The following is a 13,876-nucleotide window of genomic DNA, read 5'->3' as shown; positions in this document are numbered from 1 at the left end:
GAGGGTTCTGATGGTCACGGGTCAGGAAGGTTTCAGTTTGTGTGTTTCTGTCTGCCTGCCTGATGGACAGAGCTCTGCTGCAGGTCCTGCATCAGTCAGCAGCTTCTGGCGTTCATTGGAAGAAGATGTGATGAAGATGTGAAGTTCTGTCTGATAGAAAGTTCTGATCATGTATTTCTGTCTGCAGGACTCACTGTGAAAACCAGCATAAAGTTGGACCTAAGCTGAGCTGTCAGACAAACAACCAGCTTCTCTCTGTTGTGACTGGATGACCGTCCTTCAGAAGGACACATGAAACCCAAAGCAACAGATGGAGCGATGCCCAGAGAGCCACAGGATGACATCATCCTGCTCTGTCCTCAGCAGAGGGACCTCTGAGGGTGACAGATGACCCTGCAGCCCCAAACCACATTTAGACGTTGCTGTAGCTCAGACACTCAGAACCTGTGGAAACCTCCAGGAGAACCGCTGCAGTAACACCTCTGAGGTTCTCTAACTCTGAATGAACAGCCAACACAGAGGTGTTCTGATGGAACCATGGACCAGGACAAACCCTGATCCACCAGAATGTTGGTGAACTCACATGCATGCAGGGAGAAATGTTTTCTCTCTGAGGAGTTCCCAGCAGCCGATGGAGACACAGAGGATCCTGAAGATGCAGCTGCAGGCCGGCAGGCAGCCGATGATCCAGAGGAGTCTCCTGGTTCTCCTAGGAGGTGCTGGATGGAGTGGAGCTGAAAGCAGGGGTCAGAGAGGAGGACGGCAGCAGCTCGAGACGTTCTGCAGAGAGATGAGTAAAGAAGGAACATTTGATCAGATGTTTCTACAGGAAACAGTTTGACATCAGTAGCTCAGAGGACCAATCTTCCTCCAGACTGAACCTGCACAGGTCTCACTTTTTACAGCGGTTCTCTTTTTTTAACGAGTTCCATCTTACTAGTTTTCCAAGTAGCACCAGAAAGCCCAGACATCTCAGAGGCCATCACGATACAAGTTGCTTGTTTTGTCAGACAAACGTTTTTCTCCATGAACCTCATCTTTGAGCAGAACGGCTCCTAGAAGTCAATATTTTCCTATCCCCCCCGACCCTACAATCCAACATGGCTGCAGCTTATCTGAACTTCTCTCAGGTGGGTTCTCAGAAACATGAAGCTAACAGTAACTAGCCTGCTCACTGAGGACCATAGCTGGGACACCCTGCTGATCTTCTGACTTGGAGCTCTGTGGTGAGGTTGGTTTAATGTTGTAGCAGGTGGTGATGCGGAGATCTGAGGAGGTTTATTCATCTCTCTGCTCCTCTGTGGCTCCAAGCCTCTGATTCCCAAACCAATCTGCTCATCCTTTTGTCTCCAGCTCACCTCTGATTGCAGCTTTGCTCTCATTAAGCCTGACTGTTCAGGCACACTTTTATTAATAAGGAGCAGCACATCATATTAATATTTATCTCCACCACGGGGCTCCTAGGAGCTCCTCTGCTCCGAGCCTCTCTGAAAACCTTCTGCAGCTTCAGCTCCTTCACAATAAAAGCTGGAAGTACAGGATGAACCTCTACTGGTCCTTCTCAAAATATTAGCATATTGTGATAAAGTTCATTATTTTCTATAATGTAATGATGAAAATTTAACATTCATATATTTTAGATTCATTGCACACTAACTGAAATATTTCAGGTCTTTTATTGTCTTAATACGGATGATTGTGGCATACAGCTCATGAAAACCCAAAATTCCTATCTCACAAAATTAGCATATTTCATCCGACCAATAAAAGAAAAGTGTTTTTAATACAAAAAACGTCAACCTTCAAATAATCATGTACAGTTATGCACTCAATACTTGGTCAGGAATCCTTTGGCAGAAATGACTGCTTCAATGCGGCGTGGCATGGAGGCAATCAGCCTGTGGCACTGCTGAGGTCTTATGGAGGCCCAGGATGCTTCGATAGCGGCCTTTAGCTCATCCAGAGTGTTGGGTCTTGAGTCTCTCAACGTTCTCTTCACAATATCCCACAGATTCTCTATGGGGTTCAGGTCAGGAGAGTTGGCAGGTCAATTGAGCACAGTGATACCATGGTCAGTAAACCATTTACCAGTGGTTTTGGCACTGTGAGCAGGTGCCAGGTCGTGCTGAAAAATGAAATCTTCATCTCCATAAAGCTTTTCAGCAGATGGAAGCATGAAGTGCTCCAAAATCTCCTGATAGCTAGCTGCATTGACCCTGCCCTTGATAAAACACAGTGGACCAACACCAGCAGCTGACACGGCACCCCAGACCATCACTGACTGTGGGTACTTGACACTGGACTTCTGGCATTTTGGCATTTCCTTCTCCCCAGTCTTCCTCCAGACTCTGGCACCTTGATTTCCGAATGACATGCAGAGTTTGCTTTCATCCGAAAAAAGTACTTTGGACCACTGAGCAACAGTCCAGTGCTGCTTCTCTGTAGCCCAGGTCAGGCGCTTCTGCCGCTGTTTCTGGTTCAAAAGTGGCTTGACCTGGGGAATGCGGCACCTGTAGCCCATTTCCTGCACACGCCTGTGCACGGTGGCTCTGGATGTTTCTACTCCAGACTCAGTCCACTGCTTCTGCAGGTCCCCCAAGGTCTGGAATCGGCCCTTCTCCACAATCTTCCTCAGGGTCCGGTCACCTCTTCTCGTTGTGCAGCGTTTTCTGCCACACTTTTTCCTTCCCACAGACTTCCCACTGAGGTGCCTTGATACAGCACTCTGGGAACAGCCTATTCGTTCAGAAATGTCTTTCTGTGTCTTACCCTCTTGCTTGAGGGTGTCAATAGTGGCCTTCTGGACAGCAGTCAGGTCGGCAGTCTTACCCATGATTGGGGTTTTGAGTGATGAACCAGGCTGGGAGTTTTAAAGGCCTCAGGAATCTTTTGCAGGTGTTTAGAGTTAACTTGTTGATTCAGATGATTAGGTTCATAGCTCGTTTAGAGACCCTTTTAATGATATGCTAATTTTGTGAGATAGGAATTTGGGTTTTCATGAGCTGTATGCCAAAATCATCCGTATTAAGACAATAAAAGACCTGAAATATTTCAGTTAGTGTGCAATGAATCTAAAATATATGAATGTTACATTTTCATCATGACATTATGGAAAATAATGAACTTTATCACAATATGCTAATATTTTGAGAAGGACCTGTATGTTCACTGCATCAGGCTTTTAATGTGAAAAACAAGACTATTTCCTCTCAAACCAGGGAAGTAAATGAATAATAAATGTGTTGCAAACATTATGTTGAATGAGCATCAACTCTTTTTATGAAATATTTTCTCTTTTAAACATGTTTGCTTTGGTTCTGAAAATAATCGAAATATCAGATAAACAGAAAATAGCTGAAAGGTGAACATGTTGAATGTCACGCAGGCTTCAGAGCTTCCTGAAGGTGTCTCAGGGTGGCCCTGCTGCTTGTTTCCTGTAAAATCTGCTCTGAGCTCACATTAAAGCTGCTCTCTCTCAGGATCTCTGCTTTCAGACCTGATGAAGAAGAGAGGAAGGAGCAGAAAAAGATGAAGAGCTGCTCTGAGTCTGGAAAATGTCAGCAGCTGTCTTTAGAGTCAGCAGGAAGCTCCTCTGTGCTCCTGTTTCATTAGAGGAGCAACAGGCTGTGAGGAAAAGACGGATTCCTGCAGAACCCAGAGGAACCAAACACAGAACACCATCATCATCATCAGTCTGTCTGCAGGATGGATCAGCGCCGATAATCACACGGGTTTAACATCTACTGAGTCACTCCTGCTGGTCAGAAATGATCTTCACAGTTCATGTTCCCTCATGGGTCACAGGAGCAACTGTGGCTGTTGATGAAGGGCGGTTCTGATAATCTGTGGTTCCTCTGATAGAACGTAAGGACGATTAGGAGGATGAGGATGAAGATTGTTGTGGAAAATGATTTTAGTGCTCTGAACTTTTCTTTACGTCTCTCCTCTCTGACCTCTGTGTTTTGTTACTTAGAGCAGATGGGATCTAAATTCATTATCAGGAGTTTTATGGTTAACAGTCCCTGAAGTGTTGTATCTAAAGGGAGGGTAGATGGGTGTTCTCATAAATAATCTGGTTACCTCTGACCCGGGGTGGGGTCTAGGGGTCATATTTCTAAACTCTTTCAAGTTGAGATAACACCCTGATTCTGGTATAAATACTGTTTGTGACTTCTGTTCGTTGCTCTGCTTCACTAAACTAAACTCAGTGACGGAGTCTTCAAACGCTGAAATGCCTTTGAATAAACTTATAAAGACAAAGTCTGGTCTTTCTCTTGTTATGAGTTGTCTTCTCTCCCACTTTGATAAGAAAATCTACAACAAGATGACGAAGCTGACTGCGATCAGGATGATGATGAGGATGATGAGGATGCAGCTCTTACTCTTAAAACTCAACTGTCTTTTTAACATGAGCAAACAGTGGTCCATGAAGATCCTACAGTAGCTTTTCACACAAAAACAGCAGAAGTCGCCTTCAAATTAAAAGCTTTTTTTTTTCCAAAATAAAAGCAGCATTTTTAATTGCTGAATTAAAACTTCATACATGCTTAGTTTCAGATTTCCCGGCTCCCAGTAGCTCCCTGTCCTGGTTTCTGTCTGGACCCATCAGGACTGAGATCACGCAGCAGCCCCTCAACATCCATCAGCGGCATCTCAGTTTGTCCTACAGGTGTCGCTGTCAGGCTATACAGAGACGTTTCTGAGCTGTAAACAGTCCTGCAGCACCTGGTGCAGCAGTCTGATCAAATATTACCTGAATGCCAGATGTTCCTGCAGGGTCATGTGACTGAGTGGGGGCTAAAGGAACTGCTAACACAAAAGCAGAGCCCTGAAGACTTTACATCACCCCCAGCAAAGCAAAATAAACAAGAAGATCTGAGATCCACACTTCACAGCCAACAGAGCAGGTGGTTAGACAACACGCTCTGCCTGAATCTAGGAAGATCTTTAAGAGCACAGCTAAAGGTCCAACACAGGCTGTGAATAATTCTGCATGTGGAGACATTTCTATAGAGGACCAGCCTCTGAACAAAGGGAATCATCAGGATGATGATAGTCCTGCAGGTTAGGCAGAGTCTAACTGTGTGCAGCTTCACACCTGACAGTTTAGTTCGTACCCGAGTAGACTGGTTTCTCTGAGATGGTTCGTCTCCCATCCTAAAGGCGTCTCCAGTTCTGAAAACAGTTGGAAATAACAGGCTCATAAGTTGTAGTCAGAACAATCAGACTAATAGGGTCACTAATGGGTCCCGTTAGGGTCACAAATAGGGCTATTAGTACACATAAGTCACCAGCCCTCCCCTCTATTCAGCTCAATGTTTGGGTGGTTGTTGCCTGAAACGTCCCAGTGATGCCATGTTAGTTGTTCTGGTCTCATGTCCCATGGTGTGAAACCACCTGGGGAGACGGATCAGGGCTGCAGAGCAGGTGTTAGAAAGATGAAATCTGAGGCCCTTCTCCTCAGTTTAGTATTGGTTGTTCACGTTTATCAATGACGATTCTTTCACTTTTCTCTCAAACCATCGGTCTTCTCTGTCCAAAATGTCCACATTGCTGTCTTCAGATGAGTGTACCTTGTCCTCGAAATGTAAATGAACTGTGCTAATCGATTAACCTGTTGACTATTTTTTCCGATTAATCGATAAATAATTAGACAGGAAAGGATGCTTAATAGGAGATTTCTTTTACAGAATATGAACCAGGTGAAGGTACACCTGGTCTGGTTACAGACAAAGAAGGTTTTTCATCCTCAATGCAAAATCTATGTATTGTTTTGTACAGTTTTGGCCTAATTTGTGCTCTGAGTGGGTTGTTCTTTCAGCAAATGGCATGTCTGTATACTCCAGTTAACGATTATTTGATTACGAAATTAGTTGACAATTATTGCAATAATCAATTAATGGCGATAAATTGCGTCAGCCCTAAAATGATGATTTTGGACCCAATGAATTGGTTCTTCTGTGTTGGGTGATCCGTTTGTGTAGCTGCTGCTCTGCTCTGCTGTTTGGGAGTGAATATATGACTGCTGTCAGCATACTGGCATAATAGTTTCAGAAATCCTTTTAAATACACCAAAAATACATATATTTTGTATGATATTGGCTTAACAAGCAGATTAAAGGATTTTCCAGCACACATCCAGGCGGATCATGTCTGTGCCGTAGGAACCAGTGAGTGTCCCACTTCTCTGTGGCGTCATTTTAACCAGCAGCTGAATCCACTGATGGGGGGTAACCTTACTAAATAGGATGCAGTCCGGACTATATGCCGCTTCCCAAATGATTTCCACTTCATACCAAGCTGCAGCTCTCATGTTCACATCTCTGCAGCCAATCAGATTCGCCGTGAAGTCTGCCTCGCACGGCTCCTTCTGTGGCAGCATAAGCCATCAGAGAGGGTGAAAGCAAAGTGAGAGCAGGAGGCAAACACACATCGAGCAGAGCAGTGAACACAGAGAGGAGGAGGAGGAGGAGGAGGAGGTCCGGAGGGCGGAGGGTGATGGGGAGGTGGGCTGAAGTAGGAGCAGAGGAGAGGAGGAGCTGGAAAAGCACCAGAAGAGGCAGACGGAGCTCACAAATGAGCAGCAAATAGACAAGAGGAGGCAGCGGCAGCAAACACTTCGAGAATCTGCTGCTGACATCAGGACCAGAACAGAACCGCATCTCCAGGAACTTTACTCTCTGCCTGCCTGAGGAGGTACCAGGCAGCAGACTCGGTTCTGTGCTCCAGGTTTGTAAATAACCTCTCAGCCCAGAGCAGCAGCAGCAGAGAAGAGGCAGAGAGCAGCATTGACACATTAAATCAACCGCAGCGCATGAAGCCAGCCGGACAGGATGCTGCCGATTCCTCAGAGCAGGAGCCGTGCTCTAACCAGACAGGACGGGACGGACTGAGGCAGAACGTCTACTGAAGCTTCAACAGTAATCCAAAGCAGAAAACCAGGAGCTAAAGTTCCTAAAACCAGGATCTTACCTCCGTCTAAAGCTGACAGAGTCTGGATCAAACTGATGAAGGGAGAACAGAACCTCCTTCTGTCTCAATCTGCTTTCTTCAGGGTGGACTGAGCCGACATTTGGCTCTAAGCTAATCCGTCTCCTCTCCTGATGGACAGCTTGCTGGTAGGTGGATGCTGACGTCTCGTCCAACACTAACACGGTTGAACCAAGTAAAGATTGAGCAGAGCTACAGTTCCTGATAGATCTCTGCAGCTTCAGTGAATCAGATCCATCTAAGAGGAGCAGAGATCTGAGCAGAGGAACCAAGTGTTCTGGTGAACACGAGAGACGAGCTGCAGTCTGCAGTGTTCTGAGAACACTGAATCAAGATGAGATGAACCAAAGGACACAGAGGATGTGAGCAGCTCTGACTGTCCTGACGTTTGGCAGACGCTTGTTAAAGGATCATAAGATCCGACTGGTGGCATCATGCTGGCTGCTGCTCCTCACCCTGGTTTCCTGCAGGGGGCGGAGTCATTTGCATGGTCTGTGGTCGTTCTGATGGTCTATCTGCAGCTTAACCCCGTCCGGACCGGCGCCTGCCCATCCCGGTGCCTTTGCACCTCAGACATCCTGAGCTGCTCGGCCCTGGGTTTAGATCAGGTCCCCATAGAGCTACCAGTCTCTACCGTCACCCTGGACCTAAACCACAACCAGATCCTCCAGCTGGAGGAGGACAGCTTCCAGGGGCTTTTCCAGCTGGAGGTTTTACGTTTAGCACACAACCAACTAACCACAATCCAACCAGGAGCATTCAGGAACACCTCTGGGAGTCTACTCAGACACCTGGACCTGTCATCCAATCAGCTGCACATCCTGAAGCAGAGTTATTTCCAGGAACTGGCTGGACTGGAGGAACTGCTGCTGTTTAACAACCGGATCATGCACGTGGAGAGCACTGCCCTGTCTGGACTGAAAAACCTCCAAAAGGCCTATTTTAGTCACAACCACCTCACCGACTTCCCTTTCTTCAGCATCCAGAAGCACAGCCACCCCCAGCTGGCTCTGCTGGACCTGTCCTCCAACCGGCTGCCCAAACTTCCTCTGGCGGACATCTCCAAGCTGCCCCAGTCCCTGCAGGAGGGACTCTACCTGCACAACAACTCCCTGATGTGCGACTGCTCCATGTACTTCCTGTTCAGGGCCTGGGAGCAGAAAGGCTTCGCCACCATTGAGTTCTTCAGACAGGAACACGTCTGTCTGGTCTATGGGATCCAACGCAGCGGGATCCGGTTCTTTCTGCACAGGCGCTACTTTGAAAAATGCAACCTGACGGCAGTGACAGAGCAGGAGGCCAGCGTGTCGGTTAAGTCGGGGGCGCCGCTGCTCTTGCACTGCATCACGTCTCTGTCCGGGCGCAGCGTCACCTTTTTCTGGCTCGTTCCGAGCCTGGAGTACGTGGTTCCACCCGGAAACAACGAATCCTTAAAGATGTTTCCCAACGGCAGCCTGGAGATCGTGGCAGCCCGAGAGCAGGACTCTGGGATCTATGTATGTATGGCTAAGGACCGGCATCGGAACGAATCCCAGGAAGTCAACGTGACGGTGCTGCCTCACCATGATATGGGGGTCCCAGAGCCCTTCAACACAGGCTTCACCACCCTGCTTGGCTGCGTGGTCAGCCTGTTGCTGGTCCTCATATACCTGTACCTGACCCCCTGCCGCTGCCCCCCCTGTCCCAGGCCCCGGCCCCCGGTGAACACCACCCTGAGCCAGAGCAAAGAGGGCGGGGTAGGCAGTGCCCAGTCCTCCATCCTCAGCCCAACCCCACCGACAACCACTGAAGGCCCGGGTCGCAAGGTCAGTACCAACAAGCATGTTGTGTTTCTGGAGCCAATCAGAGAGCACCAGAACGGCCGGCTGAAGCCAGGGCCGGGCTTACTGCTGCGGGCAGAGCCACAGCAGCGAGCCGGGGAGACCGACTCTTACGTGTCCGTCTTCTCTGACACGCCCATCATGTTACCATAGCACCAGGACTCGCATAGAGACTCGTACAGCCCTCACCACTTCCTCCCAGCACCTACTCCTCCCCACCACCTCCCAAACACAGCAGACCCGAGCACTGCATCCCCACCTTCCCAACTTGCTCTAAGTGCAATTCTGACCCAGATTACTGTTAGCTCAGGGCTGCCTACTGAGCCCCAGAACCGGTGCACTGTGATGGGTCGGGCTTAAACCTACAGAACCACTAGAGTCCAGACCAAAGACAGAGTACCCCGTCCAGAGCGGATCTCGGGGATGGAAGGAGCATGAACCGCTGCTAAACACGTCCCTTTAAGCAAGGCTTGTACCTTTAACAGAACCGATGCCTTTGAGTCTCAGACAGAAAAATGTTTTTTAAAGTTCTGTAGCCTCCAGCTTTTGTTTACCAGACCATCATGTAGAGTCAGGTGTCTGTGTGACAGTTCTAGACCAATGTGCAGCAGAGAGAAAACTGTTATAGAGTAGAGATAGAGACGAAGAACATTTAGTAAATAAAACCGTTTTAAAGGACGGTCCGTTTATCTGCCTGTAGGAACCTGATTACAGCCACAAAGCAGCTGGAAAATTAAACCTTCAGCTGAAATCATTTCCACCGTCCAAAGGTTCACTTCTCCACACAGTCCAAGCAAGACATTTCTGTGTTTTTATGGTTTCACTGCATCCACTGCACCTTGTCTTGTCTGTATCTGTATTAATAAACCTCCATATCCAACCTGCCTGGTTACTGTGTGTCAGAGTGTGTGTGCACAGCCACAGTCTGCATGTTCAACCTGCAGCAGCTGGAAAACAACCGTCCTGTCTCCTCCTGTTCCCACACATTTCAGCCTGAAATGTTTTACACTTCCACTCAGCCCGGCTGCTCTGCTGACACCAAACTGATGAACGAGCCCGGTTCTGGGAAGCTGTCGTCATCAGGAGGATTAAATGAACCAGGCTCTTAATCCACATTAAAGACAGAACTGAATTAAATAATTATATAAGATGATAATTAAAACAATATTTATTGTGACTGAGCTACAACTCAACTTTCGTCAAGTATAAATAACTAAACTAAATATTCAAATAATGAATTATATCTACAAGTTTGATTCAATCTGAATAGGAAACATAAATCAGGTGACGTATTTATGATAAGATATTGATTTTAGAGGGCTTTTATTTTGTAATAAATCAGGGTATTGATTTGTAAATGTTATAAATGTATAATTAGCCAGCTTTCATTTTGAAATTCCACGTTAAAAAGTTCAACAGAATCGGAAACTAAAGTCTTCCAGGTGATCTGGCAAGAAGAAGAAATGATTGCAGGAGAGTGAAATCTAACCAGGCTTGATGTGGTCCAGGAGTTTTCCTTCCAGGAGGTGTGAACACTGACTGAGCTCTTCAGCATCAGAGCAGGAGGACAGAGAGATGGAGCAGACATGGAAGAAGCAGGAACATGACAGAGACCATGTGGAATGAGATGAGATCCTGATGAGACCTGTGTCATCATCACCTTCTTGAGATCCTGCAGCAGGAGCAGCTGAGAGCAGGAAGAGGAGGGACGGGAAGCTCTCAAGTAAAATGGAAAGAAAGCAGTGATGAAATATTGACGAGACTTTTCTTCTGCTCGGAGCAAACTGAGAACCAAGAGACAACGTTCCTGCAGCCAGACAAGAACTCAGCTGGTCTGATTCCTCTGAGTTCATGATTCCTCCGAGCCGCAGACAGGAAACAGGAAGTCCAGATACTCAGCTCCATCACATTCTACGTCTGCCTGGAAGGACCTGGCAGACCTGCTGTATTGCCATGGCAACCCGCCTGTAGACATCCCTGAGTTCAAGCAGAGCTGATGCTCGGCAGGGATTGGTCAGAGACAAACTAACATCCGCCCCATTTTGAACCAATCAGAGCCCAGACGGCAGATATTTAAGTTCAGTCTGGTTATTGATCAGATCGGCTTCAGATGAGGAGACGGGACAAAGATAATTATTGAATCCTTCCTCCTCCATCTGCTGAGAAGATGCTTTAAATGTTTATACTGAGGCTGCTGAACTGGAAACAAACTCCTCAGAGTTCAGGAGAACAATAATAGAACATGAAGTGTCTGCTGGCTGAGCCATAAATACAGTCAGAGAGACAGCAGAGAACAAACATCAGCTCTGCAACCTCTGCTCTCTCCCGTTTACAGAGCTCCAGGAGGACATGAAGGTTCACACAAAGATCTCAGAGTCATATCAAAACCTGTGAGGTGTTAAGGAACCAGAGGAAGGTCCCTTCAGGGTCAAATCAGAGATCAAATGCCATTAGGACAAAATCCAGAGGCTTTTATTGTGAACGTTTGGAGAGAAACAGGATAAAACGCTGATTTTACAGCAGCAGAAGCATAAAGTTTTAATGTTTTAGAGGAGAATATCTGTAAGGTAGAGCAGAGGAACCCAGAGGGAACTTCAGAGAAGACAGTGAGGAGCATCTGGTCCTGCTGGCTGTCACCAAACTGAGGTACAGATACTCGACTATGTGGGGGAGGTGTTTAAAATCCTGCTGTGTCTTCTGCAGACTCAGTCCATCCACATAGTTCTGGTTCTGGGTGTAGCAGAGCAGAACCAAAACCAAGCTGTAAGGTCCAGCAGTGTGCAGGACCAGAACAAAGAGCTAGATTTTAGTTTTTCTTACTGTTCACAGCAGAAGGTTGAAGCTGCTGCTCCATCAGGAAGGATTCCCCACACGCTCCACTAAAACACGCAGCATCAAACATTGATGGTAGCTCCAAGTAGATAACCTCCACAGGAGGAGCTTTAAATCATTCATCACCTTCAGACAGCCTCCGACAACTGAAGGAACACACAGAACCAGTTCAGAGGTTCTAACGCTTCCAGGACCCAGCAAGAGCATTCACGTTTCCCACTACAGCACATCCTGAATGCTCTGAAGCCACAGGAACCAGGAGAAACCATCTCACCACACATTGTGGTGGAACAATGAACACATCCTAAGAACCTGACATGTACCAGCTGAGCTCAGAGCAGGAGCTGGGATGTTCTGAGGACACAGCTAACCAGCTCCTGGTGGAATATTCACAGCAGAGAATGGTTCTAACCAGACAAACGTGTCAGAGGAACATTAGAGGAACTTTGGAGGTATATCTAAGAAACGTTAGGGATAGACTAAAGAAACATGAGAAGATGAATATAGGTAGATCAGAGTGATGTTGGAGAACAGTTACAGAATGTTTGAGGAACATCAGAGGAATGTCAGATTAATGTTCAAGATGTGAGGAAGTGTTCAGGAGAACTGCAGGCAGCTGAGATGAGCTGAGGAAATAAAGTTTGGTCTGAAGGTAAACTTCTGGTATTTTCTAAATGTTTGTTCCTCTCTTCCTCCCCTGCCTCCATCCTGACCTCCTCCTCAGATCTATCTATCCCACCCGTACTCCTCTCTCCCTCTCTACTCCTCTCAGATGTCCAACTCGCTCCATGACTGATCTCTCCTCTTCCACTGAGTTTCCATCTTTCCGTCTCCTCCTCCTCTATTTCCAGCCTGATCTTCCTCAAACCTTTGCTCTGCATCGTTTCCTGAAAGGGAATTCTGAGGAAGACGGTGGACCAGCAGCACAGAACCGTGCATGTGGGAAAACACGCGGACACAACAACGATCTTCACCAACACAACCTGATCATCTGATCTGCTGACACAATGGAACAGAAGATGATCCTGAACGTCCAAGGAGAAACAACCTTCAGGCAGAAGAACCTCTGAGGATCAGAGTCTTCCTCACAGTTTGCATGGTTAGAAACAGCATGACAGCAACATCACAGTCAGAGCAGACACTGGGCATGCTGGGTAATCTGAAGCTCAGAGCAGGGCATGCTGGGAAATGTGTTCATTTAGTCTAAGGATGAGCTCAGGAAAAGATGTGGCTCAGATTTAAAGAGGTAAAAACTGGTGTGAACTGGTCCAGGTTCTGGATGATTCTGCTCTAATAAACATGTTGAAATGAGAACAAAGCATGTCGGATTATTTCAGGGTGCGATCCTGTGAAAGCAGCTGCAGCACCACATCTACCAATGAAAACAAGCTCAGGCAGTCACATGACTGTGTTGTCATGACAACAGGCATGCTACTACAGAGACACGCTGCAGACAGACGTGTGTGTGTGTGTGTGTGTGTGTGTGAGAGACAGTGATCTGTAGTAAGGCTATGTCCTCACAGCAAGCAGATGCGACCCATATCGGCCCAATTCCGATCTTTTCTCCTCCCAACAAATCCGAGTTGTGCTACTTCCATACGTGGAACTAAATCAGATACTCGTCCGATATTAAATATTAAACTTAAAAACAACACATCATTAATTCCAGCAGTGGGACATTCTCCTGCTGCGCATGCGGGTCGCTTTGAGGTTCTGACCCGTTCAGACAGAAGTCTGATGACGGTCACATTAAATTAGAGGTTTGAATAACTAACTAACAAAATAAAAAAAAATCGTGTTCAGCAAAAAATCTGAATTGAACATCAAGACCTGCAATGTGAACGAAGCCTAGTCTGAACTGGACCACAAACAGGATTATGAAGGTTCTGTTGCCCGCAATGTAGACTGGAGCAAGACCCAACCCTGAGTTGCTGAAAGAAGAGCAGAACAATGAGGAGACTGGGGGCTGGTATCAGAAATCAGAACCCAGTGACTACAGGAAGTCCAACAGGGCCAGGAACAGACTCCAGATCTTCCTGCTTCAGTTCTTGATCACCCACATTTTCATCTGCCCCTGATCAGATGCTTGAAGAGCATCGTTCATCTCTCCACTGTCCCAGGAAAGCTGTAGCATCACATTTAGTGACGAGGAGGAGGAAGGGTGAGCAGCAGTTAGAAGAACCGGGTTTATTCAGGAACAGGTGTTGGTTGGTGATGAATAAGAGAAGAACCCT

General features: G+C 47.0%; 2 protein-coding genes across 9 annotated transcripts in view; one reads left to right on the top strand and one right to left on the bottom strand.

Moving 5' to 3' along the window:
- Positions 1-13,876, bottom strand: part of LOC124856502 (E3 ubiquitin-protein ligase RNF123) — a 74,532-nt gene that overhangs the window by 17,693 nt on the left and 42,963 nt on the right. For all 6 annotated transcript variants that reach the window (XR_007035360.1, XM_047346978.1, XM_047346979.1 and 3 more), the window contains one exon: positions 584-780. Coding sequence is in view for 5 of the 6 variants with exons in the window: in XM_047346978.1 (XP_047202934.1) it covers positions 584-780 (197 nt within the window). In the remaining variant the exon portion in view is untranslated. The remainder of the gene's footprint in view (positions 1-583; positions 781-13,876) is intronic.
- Positions 338-12,950, top strand: amigo3 (adhesion molecule with Ig-like domain 3). Of its 3 annotated transcripts, none has more exons than XM_047346983.1 (2): positions 338-365; positions 7,534-9,690. In XM_047346983.1, exons 1-2 carry the CDS (start codon positions 338-340, stop codon positions 8,961-8,963), a joined length of 1,458 nt encoding a protein of 485 aa, XP_047202939.1. In that variant the 3' UTR covers positions 8,964-9,690. The 3 variants fall into 3 exon arrangements, with proteins under 3 accessions (XP_047202939.1, XP_047202938.1, XP_047202937.1); XM_047346982.1 differs by lacking the exon at positions 338-365 and adding an exon at positions 12,367-12,950 and having other exon boundaries at positions 7,177-8,795; XM_047346981.1 differs by lacking the exon at positions 338-365 and having other exon boundaries at positions 7,177-9,690.

This window comes from Girardinichthys multiradiatus, chromosome 20, assembly GCF_021462225.1.
Source record: "Girardinichthys multiradiatus isolate DD_20200921_A chromosome 20, DD_fGirMul_XY1, whole genome shotgun sequence".
Lineage (NCBI taxonomy): Eukaryota > Metazoa > Chordata > Actinopteri > Cyprinodontiformes > Goodeidae > Girardinichthys > Girardinichthys multiradiatus.
The sequence above is the reverse complement of the archived record's forward strand: the minus strand, read 5'-3'. Positions and strand labels throughout refer to the sequence as shown.